This window comes from Vombatus ursinus, unplaced genomic scaffold, assembly GCF_900497805.2.
Source record: "Vombatus ursinus unplaced genomic scaffold, bare-nosed wombat genome assembly UNPS02000580.1, whole genome shotgun sequence".
NCBI lineage: Eukaryota > Metazoa > Chordata > Mammalia > Diprotodontia > Vombatidae > Vombatus > Vombatus ursinus.
Genome location: NW_020940358.1, coordinates 1,173,735 through 1,189,411, shown reverse-complemented (window position 1 = coordinate 1,189,411; position 15,677 = coordinate 1,173,735). Strand labels below are relative to the sequence as shown.

Sequence of the window (15,677 nt, the reverse complement as noted above, 5' to 3'; positions counted from 1 at the left end):
ACACACACACACACACACACACACACACACACACACACACACACACATTTTGAGTCTCTCCCTAATGTGCCTCAGAGAGAGATAGATGGTGGGGCTGGAGGATGAAGGAAGAAATAAGCATTATATAGCACCTATTATGGGCCAGGAACAGTGCTAAACACTTTACAAATATCTCATTTGACCCTCACAATAACCCAGAAAGGGAGTACAGTTAGGGAAACTAAGGCAAAGAGAAGTTAAGTGACTTGCTCAGAGTCACACAGCTAATAAGTGTCTGAGGCTGAATTTGAACTCAGGACTTAGTGACTCCAGGCCTAGGCTCTATCCACTGTGCCACCTAGCTAACCGGCTACAGCATTAAGGATTTACTTTGTACTAGGCACTCTGCTAAGCTCTCAAAATAAAAATACAAGCAAAGAGGGCCCAACCTGGAAGGCTTATATTCTAATGGAGAAAGACTATATAAAAGGAAGCTGAAAAGGGAGAGGTAAGAGGAGGGAAAAGTACCCAGGTTGGGGCAAAAGTGGCTGGTGAGGTGGCTATTGAGGAAGCAGAGAAATCCAGAGTTGCTGGGATTGAAGTGAACTGGGCTGGGGTCCCTAATGAAATGGTGGTTCTAGCTAGGGATTCAGCAATCAGGAAAGTAGTCCTCAGAGCAGAGCTATCTCTAGTGTGAGACAACTACTGATGAGGTGGAGAATTCAGAAAGTGAATGGAGCCAGAAATAAAAAGAGCATGGGGGCCTCTTATGAAATACAATCTGAGCTAGGGACTCACCAATCCTCTAAAGTCCATTAGAGCATCAAGAACCCTGAATCCAGACAGATGCCCTGATTTATCTTCATACACAATTCCTCTCAAAAGAGCTCTTTCTCTCACACCCCTTATCTCAGAAAATTTTCCCCATATTATATTCTCTTAGTCTCCAGGTCCCTTCAGAGACCCTCACCTTCTTGAGGTCCTCACCAAATGCATTCCTATTCTGTTTTTTTTATAGCTGCCCTTCTGCCCCCTCAAACACACATAGCCCACTCCCCTCAGAGATATTCTCCCATACATGTCCCTTCTGTCCCCTCACCCCACATGCCCTATCCCTATTCATAATTCCTCCCTGTCCCCTAACCATAAAGTAACCGAATAAAATCCTTTTCCATTTTAGTTAGTAAACTTCAATCTGATTATTGTTTTCAAATCTAAACCACATCCTTAAAATATTCTCAGCTCATGGCAGGGACTTAAATGTGGTGTGGGGGAGGACAGGGGCAGCTACTGTGGAGTCTTCCTGAAAATGAACCAAAGGGTTCTTGTTGTCCTCCTCTGTTCTTTAGAGATGGGGCCAAGACCCTCCTCCCCCTCCCCCCAACACCCACACCCACACCCACACACCCACACACACCCACACACACCCACACACACACAGAACAGCTTCACAGCAGGTGTCTCATCACTCAGCAGTGCCACAGATAGATACTACAGGTGAGAGTCTATACAGAATATGAAGAGCTGTCTAAAAGTGAGACATTTTATCATTATTCATACCCCGCTCTCTCAATAGCCGCTGGAAACCGGACCTTTTCTCTAGATCAGGCAGGTGTTCCCAAACCACAGCAACTGAAAGATCCTTTCAACTAGCCCTCTTTTACTCCTCTCTCCACACACACCCACAGCCTCCTCCACCTCTTACTTAGGTAAATAGAAAGGGGCTTTACTTCCTGTTTAGCCCAGATTCTCACACTGGCAAGGCTGCCTTCAGAGGACTGTCAGCCACAATCCTCTCACAACCTCAAAGCTATAGAGTGCTCATTCTATACCTCTTCAAAGAGCTCTTTATTTCCCACAGGGTAACTAGGCCAGCGTGAATTTAGGGTCGTCCTTAATGTCATACAGAGATTTAGTGAAAGGTTGGCATGAAGCTGTCCAGGCTTTGGATAGGGAGGACTGGAATTTGGCCTTGGAATTATTCTCCAGAATTGAAGAGCCTTCTTCCAAGATCTGCTTCAACATGAGCTGTGTGCACCTGCTAACTGGAAATCCAGAAGCAGCCCTGCAGGTGAGTGGGCAAAGGAATGGGAGGGGTACGAGTGAGGCCTAGGATTATACCCCAAACCTTATAGCTCGGACACACAAAGCCTGGAATCAGGAAGGATTAGTCAGCACCCCAACCTCCTGAGCATCCTATAACTTCCAGGAAAGACGGGGTCATGGGAATGTGAAAGGAGAGAAAACAGACAACCTTAATGAGAGGAGGCCATTCATTCAAAGTACACCCCCACAAGGGACACAAGTGTATTTCCCAACACAGAATTGACTGCTCCCAGTTCCCCCATCCACTAAGGGTACAGCTCGGGGTAAAGAGAGTCAGATCTGAACTAAAATGCAATGACTTACATGGAAATGTGTTTTGCATGACTACACATATGTAACCTGTGTCAAATTGCTTGCTCTCAATGGTGGGGGAGGGGAAGGGAGGGAGAGAATTTGGAACTCAAAATGTTTAAAAAGGACGTTAAAATTGTTTGTACATGTTATTGGGGAAAAGTTACATTTTAAATTAAAAAAAAGAAAATGAAGTTCTCACCAAAAAAATAACTAAAATGCAATTAGATGAAATATTTATTAAGGTTGAACCTACTAGCACCTCAGGTTTTTGTTTCCTTATGAGACAGGGATTGAGACATATGGATGAGGTCATTCTGGAAGACAAATGTGAAGCACAGTGCCTAGAAAATAGATACTTAATAAATGTTTGTTGAATGGATTTGAATTGGATGGACCAGCAAGCGGTTCTCCAATGTTTCCCACTAGTGCCATAAGGAGACCAGGCAAATCCACACAAAAATGTTTCAGCCATCTTATTGAGCTCCCATGGGTGGTGGGAATAACTTGAAAGATGGAATGGGTATGCAGGTGAGGGTGACAAGATAGGCTGAGAAGAGAGCATAATGCTTAAAACGTAACCCAATCATAAAAACTTCTAGATGCATTCTGACTCCTTTTCCATGCTGTGGGCAGATGTTTTAGTCATGTTGTCTTTTTAATACAACTCATTTCCTTGGCACACTACCCCCAGGACTGAGTCATGTTCTTCTGTTCTTCTATGGTGAAGGATTGTAGAAATAATTGTGACTGTTGGGTTTCTAGTTCCTATTCCATCACTTAATTGTGACCTCGGGCAATTCAGCTTCTTTGAAACTCAGTTGTTTTATCTGAATGATGGGGATAGTAATCCCTTACCTAATTAAATTTAATTTAATAATCATTTATTAATCAATCAAAATCAATCAAAAAACTCATTAAGGGTTTACTATAAATCACACACTGTGCTAAGCTTTGGAGACACAAAGGAATGCTTTAAAAAAATTCCTGCCCTCAAGAAACTTATATTTTAATGGGAGACTTCACATGTAAATAACAAAGTACATCAATATATCAGTTCTATTAAGTGCCTACTATGTGCTAGAAATAAGCAATACAAATGCAATAAATTTTAAAATGCCTGCTAGAAGGAGCTTACATTCTAAGGAGAGAGAACAAGGCCATATATTGGTATATATGGAATAAATGCAAATAAATCCAAAGTAGATAAATACAAGGAAACTTGAGAGAGGGGGCACTAGCAATTGAGATGATCAGGAAAGGCTTCACACAGAAGGTGATATTTGAGCTCCACCTTCAAGGAAGAAAAAAATTCTATGAGGCAGATATGAGAAAGTACAATCCAGGTAGGGGGCAGAGTAAGTATAAAAATCATGGAAAGGGGAAATTAAGTGTCCTGGTTGAGAAACTGAGAGAAGACAAGTTTGTCAAAATCACAGAGTGGCGGAAAAGAAGCGAAGTTGAAGATAGGTAATAAAGGGTCTTATAAGCTAAATAGAAGAGTTTATACTTGATTCTTAAGACAAAGACAACAGAGAGCCAGCAGAGTTGACCGAGTAGGAGTGTAAAGGTCAGAACTATGCTTGAGAGCAATCTCTTTGGCAGCTACGCGGAGAATAGACTGAAGCAGAGAGAGATTGGAGATAGTGAACCCAGTCAAAAGGCCATTGCAGTAATTTGGGTGAAAGGTGATGAGGGCTCGAACTAAGGTGGTAATGATATGACAAAAATGTCGTTGGTGTAAAAATGACAAGATTTGGCAACTGATAGGATATGTGGGGTGAGGGAGAATGAGGAGTCAATGATTATACCAAGGTTATGAAACTGGGAAAATGGCAATGCCTTCAACAAAAATATGAAAGTTCGAAAGAGGGAGGGGTTTGGAGGGAAAGACAATGAGTTCTGCTTTGAACATGCGGAGTTTAAGATGTCTCTGAGAGATCCAATTTGAAATGTCCAATAGGCAAGTGGATTGTGCAGAATTAAAGCCCAGGGGAGAAACTAGGGCTGGATATGTAGATTTGTCATTCGTCTGCATTTTGTTGTTGTTGTTAAGTCATTTCAGTCATATCTGCCACTTTGTGATCTTATTTTGGGGATTTCTTGGCAAAGATACTTGAATGGTTTGTCATTTCCTTCTCCAGCTCATTTTACAGATGAGGAAACTGAGGCGAACAGGATTAAGTGACTTGCCCAGGGTCACACTTCTAGTAAGTGTCTGAGTTCAGATTTGAACTCAGGAACGTAATTCCTGATTCCAAGCCCAGTGCTTTTATCCATTTTACCATCTAACTGCCCCATTCATCTGCATAGAGAAGAAAATTAAACTCATGGGAGCTGATAAGGTCATCCAGAGGATGTGTTAAAAGAGAAGGGTAGAGGGCCTACAACCATGCCATAGAGAAAAACCCGCAGTTAGGGGAAGTGATCTGGTCGGTGAAGCAACAAAGGAGACTGAGAAAAAGCAGTTAGACATGTATTAGGAGAGGATAGTGACATAAAAACCCAGAGAAGAGAGACTATCTAGGAGGAGAGGGTGTCTGCATTGTGAAATGCAGCAGATTGGTGGAGGAGGATGAGGACTGAAAAAAGATCATCAGATTTGGCAATGAAGGGACCAGTGGAACCTTTGGAGAGTGGTTTTTGTTGAGTCAGAAAGCTAGGTCAGAAGCCAGATTGCAAAGGATTGAAAGGTAAATAAGAGGGAAAAAAAGTAGAGGAAACAAGGATAAGACAACTTTTTCTAGAAGTTTGGCTGAGGAAAGGAGAAGAGATGTAGGGCTTAAGGGAGTGATAGAATTAGTGGAAGTGTTGGGGGTTTTTTTGCCTTTTATTTTTTAAAAAATTAATATTTTATTTTTCCCCAATTATATGTAAAAACAATTTTTAACATTCGTTTAAAAAATTTTTTGAGTTCCAAATTCTCCCCCCCTTTTTGAGAAGGCTAGCAATTTGATATAGGTTATACATGTGCAGTCGTGCAAAACATATTTTCAAACCTGGAAAGACTTGTATGGTCTGATGCTGAGTGAAGTGAGCAGAACCAGAACGACGTTGTACAAAATAACAGTCGCGTTGTGTGATGACTAATATTGATAGACTTAACTCTTCTCAGCATTACAAGGATCTAAGACATCTCCAAAGGCCTCATGATGGAAAATGCTATCCACATCCAAAGAAAGAACTATGGAGTTTGAATGCAGATCAAAGCATACTATTTGCTATTTTTTTCCTTCTGTTGTGTTTTGTTTCCTTTCTGGTGGTTCCTCCTATTGGTTCTAATTCTTCCTTACAACATCACTAATGTGAAAATATGTTTAATAGGAATGTATATGTATAGCCTATATCAGATTTTGTGCTGTCTTGGGGAAGGAGGTGAGGAGGAAGGGGGAGAAAAATTTGAAACTCAAAAGCTTATGGAAGTGAATGTTGACAATTCAAAATAAATTAATAAAAAAAACATATTTTCGTGTCAGTCATGTTGTGAAGGAGAACAAAGACAAAATCATAACATCAGCAAAGAATTTGGTAATAATGTAAGGGCTCCCACAATTTAAGATAACCTTTGACATTTTACAACATCAGCAAAGAAGTTGGTAATAACAAGGTACCTTGTTTTAACAAGCTTGTAAAACCTTGCAAAAACAGGAAAACAGGGGAAAGGGTAAGCCAATGAGAAGGGCCCTAATCTTTTAATAGATCCCAAAGTTCTAGAGAGCAGAACCGGTTTTAACTAACCCTAAGTAGGACAAAGGGCATGGGCTTTTGGAACTGCGCATGCTTAATTAGCTGATATAATATTAACTGACACACCCTGCATAGAATTAGCACTTCATTAACTGATCATATGCATGGTATGAGGGATGGGGGACATGTAAGATTGTAACCCAGAAAGGAACAGACCAATCCGGGCCTGGAAGGGAGGAGTCATGGGCGTTCTAACAATATAAAGTTATCTCTCAATTCTGTATTTGGCACACTGTCTTCTGAGAGGTGTGCCTGGTTCTCTCACAAAAACTGTAATAAATGATTCTTCACTCAAAAAAAAACAAAAAAAAACAGAAGAAAAACAAAGAAAGTAAAGAAAAAGTATGCTTTGATCTGCATTCAGACTGTGTTCTTTCTCTGGAGTGGGAAAGCATTTTTCATCATGTCCTTCAGAACTGTCTTGGATCATTTGTGTTGCTGAGAATAGCTTAAGTCATTCACAATTGATCATCGGATAATATTACTGTTATAGTATACAATGTTCTCCTGTTCATTTCACTTTGCATCAGTTCATGTAAGCCTTTACAGGTTTTTCTGAAAGCATCTTGCTAATCTTTTTTTTTTTTTTTTTTTGCCTTTTGGTGAGGCTATTGGGGTTAAGTGACTTGCCCAGGGTCACACAGCTAGTAAGTGTCAAGTGTCTGAGGCCAGATTTGAACCTGAGTCCTCCTGACTCCAAGGCAGGAGCTCTAACCACTGCACCACCTAGCTGTCCCCTGCTTATCATTTCTTAAAGCACAATAGCATTCCATCACAATCATATACAACCATTTGTTTAACCATTCCCCAATTGGTGAGTATCCCCTCAATTTCCAATTCTTTGCCATCACTAAAAGAGCTGCTGTAAATATTTTTGTATGTATAGGTCCTTTTCCTTTTTTTTTTTTTTAAATCTGTTTGAGATACAGACCTAGTAGTGGTATTGCCTGATCCAAGGGCATACATGTTTTTATAGCCCTTTGGGCATAATTCCAAATTGTTCTATAAAATTGTTGAATCAGTATACTACTTTACCAACAATGTATTAGTGTCGCAATCTCCCCACATTTCTTCCAACATTTGTCATTTTCCTTTTCTGTCATATTAGCCAATTAGATAGGTATGGGGAGGTAGCTCAGAGTGTTTTAATTTGCATTTCTCCAATCAATAGTGATGTAGAGTGTTTTTTCATATGACTATAGATAGCTTTGATTACTTTGTCTAAAAACTTCCTGTTCATATGCTTTGACCATTTATCATTTGAAGAATGACTTTTATTTCTATAAATTTGACTTCGTTCTCTACATATTTGAGAAATGAGGTCTTTATCAGAGAAACTTGCTATAAAATTTTTTCACATTCGTGTATTTCCTTCCATCCTATTTTCCCTCTGTTTATCCTACTCTTTCTCCTTTTACTCTATCCATTCTCAAAAGTGTTTTGCTTCTGACTTTGATATACTCCAATCTGCTTTCCCTTTTATCAGCAACCCCCCTTCTCTTATCCCCTTCCCCTCTTATTTCCTGTAGGGTAAGATAGATTTCTATACCCAACTGAATGTGTATGTTATTCCCTCTTTGAGCCAGTTCTGATGAGAGTAAGGGTCATGTGCTCTTCCCCACCTTCACCTCCTCCATCTTCCCCACCACTGTAAAAGCTTTTTTATGTGAGATAATTTACTCCATTCTACCTCTCCCTTTCTCTTTCTCCCTCTTTCTCATTCCTTAATTTTGTTTTTTTAATCATCCCATCATATTCAACTCACACCCATGCTCTCTGTCTGTGTTTACTCCTTCTAACTGCCCTAATAATAGGAAAGTTTTAGGAATTACAAGTATCGTTTTCCCATGTAGGAACGTAAACAGCTTAACCTTATTGAATCTCTTATGATTTCTCTTTCCTGTTCACCTTTTTATGCTCCTCTTAAGTCTTGTATTTGAAAGTCAAATTTTCTAATCAGCTCTGGTCTTTTGATCAGGAGTACTTGAAAGTCTCTATTTCATTGAATGTCTATGTTTGCCTTGAAGGATTATACTCAGTTTGCTAGGTAGGTAATTCTTGGATGAAATCAATCCTAGCTCTTTTGCCTTCCAGAATATAATATTCCAAGCCCTCTGAGCCTTTAATGTAGAAACAGCTAAATCTTGTGTTATCCTGACTGTGGCTCCACAATATTTGAGTTGTTTCTTTTTAGAAACTTTAGAAAATACTAATATTTTTTCCTTGACCTGGGAGCTCTGGAATTTGGTTATAATCCTGGGAGTTTTCATTTTGGGATCTCTTTCAGATGATGGGTAGATTCTTTCGATTTCCATTTTATCCTTTAATTCAGGAATATCAGGGCCGTCTTCCTTGGTAATTTCTTGAAAGATGCTATCTAGGCTCTTTTTTTGATCGTGGCTTTCAGGTAGTCCTATAATTCTTAAATTATCTCCCCTTGATCTATTTTCCAGGTCAGTTGTTTTTCCAATGAGATATTTCACATTTTCTTCTATTTTTTTCATTCTTTTGACTTTGTTTTATAATATCTCATGAAGTCATTAGCTTCCACTTGCCCAATTCTAATTTTTAAGGAATTGTTTTCTTCAGTAAATTTTTGCGTATCTTTTTTCATTTGGCCAATTCTGCTTTTTAAAGCATTTTTCTCTTCATTGGATTTTGTGCCTCTGTTAACATTTAACTTTTAACATTAACAATAGATTTTAACATTTGGCCTATTCTGTTTTTAAGGTGTCAGGTTTGTGTGCGTGTGTGTGTGTGTGTGTGTGTGTGTGTACGCACTCACACATACATGTGCCTCCTTTACCATGCTGTTGACTCTTTTTTTCATGATTTTCTTGCATCACTCATTTCTCTTCCTCATTTTTCCTCTACCTCTCTTACTTGATTAAAAAAAAAAAAACAAAAACAATTGAACTCTTCCATAGCCTGAGACCAAGTCATATTTTTCTTTGAGACTTAGCATGCAGCAGTTTTGACTTTGTTGTCTTCTTCTAAGTTTGTGTTTTGATCTTCCCTGTCATGATAGTAACTTTCTATAGTCAGGATCTTTTTTCTGTTGTTTGCTCATTTTTCTAGCCTATTTCTTGACTTTTAACTGTATGCTAAAGTGAGGCTCTGCTTCAGGAATGAAGGAGACACTGTCCTAAGCTTCAGGTTTTTGTGCAGCTGGTTTTAGAGATAATTGCAGGGACCTGTAAGTTTTTGGTTCTTCCAAGGTGGTGTAATCTAGGGAAATATATATTTACTAGTCTCCTGGCTATGCTCTAGGCTGTGAGCAACCACAAACACTCTTTTCTACCCTGGAACTGTGACCAAGGTCCCAGCTCCATCGAGGCCACATGCTCTGGTGTGCTAATAGTGCTCCTTGTCCTGGGACTGAGACCCAGGACTGTGACTCAGATTCAAGTATGAACAATGCAACAGAGTCCTGCCCCTGGTGCCAGCAAAGGGACCCTTGTAATCTCCTTCTGATCAGTTGTCTTAACATACCGCCCCCTTACCATCTTCGGGCTGAGAGATCTTGAAACTGCCACTGCCACCACTGATTCAGTTGCCCCTCCCCTCTGCCCTACCCTGCCCAAGGCCTACTACTGGTTTTCTGGAGTGCAGCCTGCACTGGACTGAGCTCCACACTCACCCCAGTGCAACAGACCTTTCCTGCTGACTTTCTAAGTTGCCTTGGGCTGGAAAATTGTTTCACCCTCTCCTTTTGTGGGTTTTGCTGCTCCAGAATTTGTTTTGAAATGCTATTTGAAGTTGTTTGGAGGGGAAATTTGGGAAAGCTCAGGTGAGTGCCTGTATTTTCTCTGCCATCTTGGCTCTACCCCAGGAAGTCTTTTAAGGATGGGAAATACTTGAGTATATTTGAAAGCAGTGGAGAAGGAGCCAGTATGTATTGTAGAATAAAGAAAGGGGAAAATGATTGAGGTTGTAATCTGCTATAGAAGATAAGGGATAGGATAAAGGACACATATAGAGGGAGCTGACCTAGAGGAGAAGAATCTCCTATGTGTAAAGCACTAGAGATATAAGGACAAAAGAAAACAGTACCTGCCATCAAGAATCTTAAATGAGGGTATACAATATATTCAAATATAAGTGAACCTTGGGACTCAAGTGCATTTGCATAAAACTCTCATCACTGCTGAAGACTGATTACTCTGTACCTGTGTGAGGGGTGGAATTGGTGAGAGCTTGGGAGAGGAAAGATCCTTCTTCTAGCTTCTAGCTTCTAGCTTCCAGTTTGGAAAGAGGAAATGGTTCCAGACTCTCTCCCAGGAGGTGACATAAGTATGGTACAAGAAAAACTGAGGACAAAGAAAGCATAACCAATTAGCAGTATAAGATGGAATATTGAGGTTGAGGAAAACACTAGGAGGTCAATTTGGCTAGAATATAGAATTTGTAAGAGGGAATAGAGTAAAATATGGCTGGGAAAGTAGGTTGAAGCAGATTGCGGTGGGCTTTTTGGTCATACTTCCACCCTAGGAAGATTATTGGGGCTGCTATGTGGGGGATGGATTGAAGAGGGAAGAAACTGGAATCAGGGAGATCAATGACTTGTTTCAGTAGTTCAGGTAAGAGGTGTTAAAGACCTGAATATAAGGGACTGTGGAGGTAAAATATATAAGATTTGGGGAGAAATGAATGCATCTAGAGGGATAGGCTCAGAGTCATTTGTGGTACACTAGATAAAGAGACTGCCTCAGAGGCAGAAAGACAGGTTCATATCTTGTCTCTGATATATGTATCTAGGCAATTTTCTAAGATTATAATCAGTCAGTCAATAAATATTTATTAAGCACTTACTATGTGCTAGGCACTGTGCTGAGCACTTTACAAAGTAAAGTAAAAGACAATCACCGCTCTCAGGGAGAAGGAGAAGGGTCTAACTGATTAAGTAGATGTGAAAGGAAATTCTTGATGGGCATAGGGTACATGCTAAATCATCTTTAAACAAAAGTGGCTGATTAAGAATGGCAGTATTAATAATTTGGGAAACTTCCAGGAATATGCTGAAAACAGCTCAGTTTTTGGAATGAGCATTTACACCTCAGGAATTGACAAATAATACAAATCAAGGCTTGATTTATTATTTTGTTGATTGTCTAGACTTTAAAAAATGATCAAGAAAATTTTAAGTTGAATGCAGATTAAAATGATAAGTGTGTCATGCATACATGGGGTTTTTTTGCTTTTTTTTTTTTTTTTTTTTAGTGAGGCAATTGGGATTAAGTGACTCGCCCAAGGTCACACAGCTAGTACGTGTCAAGTGTTTGGTCTGAGGCCGGATTTGAACTCAGGTCCTCCTGACTTCAGGGCCGGTGCTCTATCCACTGCGCCACCTAGCTGCTCCTCGTACATGTTTTTAGAGAGTCAGTTGTTAAACATTTACCAGGACACCTATGAATGCTGCCCATATTATAATAGAGAGACTAAAACAAAGGCATATGCCTAATTGGAAACCGGGATACCATCCTGAAATGAGATAATGGTACAAGATAAAACTCTAACCAAAGGCCTTTTAGAGAGTGTCCGCCAAGCCTTCATTGTCTCATGCCCAGATTTAGGACCTCCACGCTGATCTTCTTGCTTCCAGTTTCTTCTCTAGCTAATCCAACCTATATATTGCTTAGAGTAACATTCTTTGAATATTGTTTTATCTCATAATCCCACTGATTAAGAACCTGCAGTGGCTCCTTATTGCTTCCAGGTGTGGATTTTCAATTTTCAGTCAAGCATTTAATACCCCACCACCACTCTTCCTTTCCAGTCTCATCTCTTGTTACTTCCCAACATAGTCCATCTACTCATATCAGATTCATCTGCTTGCTATCCATTGGACATATCATATTTCTATCTATCTTTGAACCTGCCATTCTCCCTAAACCTGAAACACCCCATCTTCTCTGCCAGTCTAGGTTCATCATTTAAGATCTGGCTCAAAACTCCATTTGCCCAAGAAACCTATTACATTCTTATCTCTTTTCTCCAAAATTCCTCAATATTTACAGCATCTCCCTAGTACTTACTGCATCTATTCAGTACTCACTCCTCAGTACTCAGTACTAGTCAGTACTCAACTTATGCAACTTCATAGAATTTTAGAGCTAAAAGGTACTTTGGAGGTCATTTTAGTAGAACTCTCATTTAGTAGACCTAAAAGGTACTTTGGAGGTCATTTTAGTAGAACTCTCATTTTGTAAATGGAGAAAGAAATCTCAGAGAGGGGAAGTGATTTGCCCAAGGTCTTAATCAATCCTTAAACCTATGTTTCCTGAATCCAAGTATAACATCATGCTGTCTACCTTATATGATGACCACAGTCAGTAATTATCAAATTAATTGAATCAGATCTTTATTGACACTTATTTCCCTCAGCTAGCTGGCTTGTTTTTTTAACTAGTAGCTACTGTCTTCATTAAAGGCACATTCAAAAGAATATTTGAGTCTGGGAAAGGGATCAATTGCACCTACTTTACACAATTTGTCACTTAAAACACTGGTAAATATTTAGTTCCAACACCATGTTTTTTAAATATCCCCTTGATGTTGTGAAGGAGATATTTGAGGACTGGATATGCAAATAAGGAGAAGTGAATGAACAGTCCATTAAGTTGAAAACATGATTACTAGTACAGATAAAATCTGATTAATTTGAGGATTGAAACCTGCACTTATACTTTAAGCTGAAGCATATTACCAAGAAAGAATTATGTAAACGATTAGTGCAAAAATTTTTTTTAAAGAAAAACATACTTCTCTCCTCTTGGTAGAGAGGTGGTGAATTATGGGTGTGTAATGTTGTGTACACTGTCATCCCTGGTCACTTGGTAACTCCATTTGGTTGGTTTTGCTTAGCTGTTTTTATTTGTTATGAGAGGCTTCTGTGAGAGGACTGAGGGGACATATACACATATTACAAAATGACAGGGGCTTACAAAACAAAATTTATTGATAAAATATTTTTTAAAAATAAAAATAATTTCAGAGCAGCTAGGTGGTGCAGTGGATACAGCACTGGCCCTGGATTCAGGAGGATCTGAGTTCAAATCTGACCTCAGATACATAACACTTACTAGCTGTGTGACCCTGGGCAAGTCACTTAACCCCATTGCCTAACCCCCCAAAAATAAAAATAAATAAAAAAATAAAAATAATTTCATGAAAGAGGTGTATGATGGGAAAAAGTAAGGTAGTTGATCTTATAGTAAAAGTAAAGGATAACCAATGTACCATGTACTGCATTTTCAAAATAATGTCAAGGACCTAGAAAAAGGGCTCCTAGCATTCTGGGTAGACCCACTATCAAAGAATTAGATACAAGTTGTACAGGATTAGAAGGCATAGTAGTTTGAGATATGCATCATCAGAGGGAGTGCCCACAGAATTGTGCACAATTCTGAAATGAACTTATAATATTTTCTTGATAGGACCTACAGGAGATGTATTTCTGTGTATGTTTTATGGAAATTGGTTGCGTAATTTTATAAATATGCCATATTATATTTACCAATATACCAAAACAGGGCAACTGTTTTGTGCAGCTTAGCATTTTGATGCCTCGTCTTTGATCCTTAGGCACTGGATCAAACAGTGACTAAAGACTCTTGTCTGGCTGTTGGATTCTTCCTGAGAGGAATGGTTCACTTTCAACTAGAAAGGTGAGTACAAAGTCTCCTTGTTTCTTTTCTCACAGCCTATTGTTCCCAACATACCTAGTTCTTGCTCCTGCTTCCTCACTTTTCAAAGTTGGCCCACTTTACATGCCACTCTGCTAGTCATGGTGATCGACTGTGGTCTCTCGCTGTCATTTCAGAGCTTACCAGACATCTTGGTGAGACCAGTATATAAAGAGTCCCGATGACAACATCACAATTTTTTGCTGTTTCTCCTTGTTCCAAGGGAAGGTTTTCTAGTTAGGGGTCTGGGAGGTTTGGAAATGATTATGGTGTAGAAAAAGGTATATATAAAACAATCATAAATAAAGGAGATTATAGACATTCAGTTCAATTCAAATAAATATTTATTAAGTTCCTACTATATACAAAGCACTGTTCTAGGAATTGGGTATGTGAGGAGAAAAATAAAAATAATTCCTATTTTGAATAATTCGGTAAAGGCATAGAATAGAATTCATAGTGAAATACACAAGGCTATGGTCAAGGATACAGCAAGGAAACGAGCTTCAGGATTTCCGTGTCCAGATAGGTGAGTCACTTGGGAAGCCACTTAGTGCTCTAATCATTGCAGGAAATTTATTGAAAGAGGTACAATTTCTAAAGGGTGGGAGTGGGAGAAGATGTATCTAAGGACTTAAAGGAAGGTACAGGAAGATCAAGCTAAGGGGATTTTCAGCCCCAGACAGGCAGACCAGGAACTAGGAAACCAAAGAGATGAGATCATCTCTGGGACCTTGGGGGCTTGGAAGCACAGGAAGAGGATCATGGCCTTAACTTTTAGAACAATAAGAAGTCGTGGTAGGACTCCTAGGAGGAAGGTGGCATAATCAGTGTGACCAAAGAAGACTGTTTTAGAATAATCAAGCACAGCTGGACACTGGGAGTGATAATCTGAATGAGAAATGACTAAGGTTGTGGCATTCTGGATAGAGGACAGATAGGGAAGCAGAGGAAAGGAACGGAAACAGAGACAGCATTTGGCAGTAAACTGAAGCTGGATATTTATGTTAAAGATATTTCCTGCCCCTCCCATTTCCAAATAAATTCATCAGTTCCCCCTCCTTTCCCTTTTATTTTTTTTGTAAGATGAAGGGGAGAGAAGAAGCTCAGCCTTTCCAAACTTTATTGTTGTTGTTGTTGTTAGCTACCTTTTTGTTACAGCATTTCCTAACAGTATTATTCTAACAGTTGCCTTTTAAAACAAGGATTTGCCAGCTTTTCCACTTTTCCTTAAGCTAGGATGCCTCTGTATATAATTCCTATCTCCCTACTCCTTTCCCCCTCCTCCTAACCAGAACTGCTTTTCCAAACTGGGACCATGGTTAATAAACAGAGTACTTGCCATTAATGTCCTAACCATTATGTGACCCAAAGGTGACTCAGGATCTTCAAGGCTATGCCCAGGAAACATAAGCTCTGATAGGTCACACCGCACTGAGGTGGTTTCTAAGATGGGACCAGAAATGGAGTGTGTATCTATTGTTTGAGGACTGGACTAAGAGGGGAGAGGCTCATTCCCAGAAAGTTGGTCACCAAGGGATGAATTATTTTAGTTGTTTCAACTTATGAAACTATCTGCTAAGGCAGGAAGGGGTTTTTAACTGTCAGTGGAGAAAATTCCCAAATTGATGAAATCAGGTATCTTTTGAAGAAATAAAGTAATATCAAACAGGGAAGCATGGTCTTGTTATAAAGGGATATTAGGAAGACAAGAAGAGAAGAAATAAATCCCACAGAGACCTCTAGACTAGGGTGCAGGTGCCCCTTTAATTCCTCAGTTGGGATACCTATGGTGAGTGATATGAGAAAGAAGGTGAATGTGAAGGGCACTCCACCAGCTAGCTAAAAAGTACTTCTTGTCCTGCTAAC

At 39.5% G+C, this 15,677-nt stretch overlaps 2 protein-coding genes across 3 annotated transcripts in view; one reads left to right on the top strand and one right to left on the bottom strand.

The window, feature by feature from the left end:
* EXD3 (exonuclease 3'-5' domain containing 3) overlaps positions 1–1,595 on the bottom strand; it is a 411,990-nt gene extending 410,395 nt beyond the window's left edge. Inside the window, exon 1 of the mRNA XM_027849186.1 lies at positions 1,540–1,595. The gene's annotated coding sequence lies outside the window, so the exon portion shown is untranslated. The remainder of the gene's footprint in view (positions 1–1,539) is intronic.
* A 165-nt stretch (positions 1,596–1,760) lies between these two features.
* NOXA1 (NADPH oxidase activator 1) overlaps positions 1,761–15,677 on the top strand; it is a 43,279-nt gene continuing 29,362 nt past the window's right edge. For both annotated transcript variants that reach the window (XM_027848953.1, XM_027848947.1), the window contains exons 1-2: positions 1,761–2,050; positions 13,708–13,790. In XM_027848953.1, coding sequence (XP_027704754.1) covers positions 1,877–2,050; positions 13,708–13,790 — 257 coding nt within the window. In that variant the 5' untranslated portion in view covers positions 1,761–1,876. The remainder of the gene's footprint in view (positions 2,051–13,707; positions 13,791–15,677) is intronic.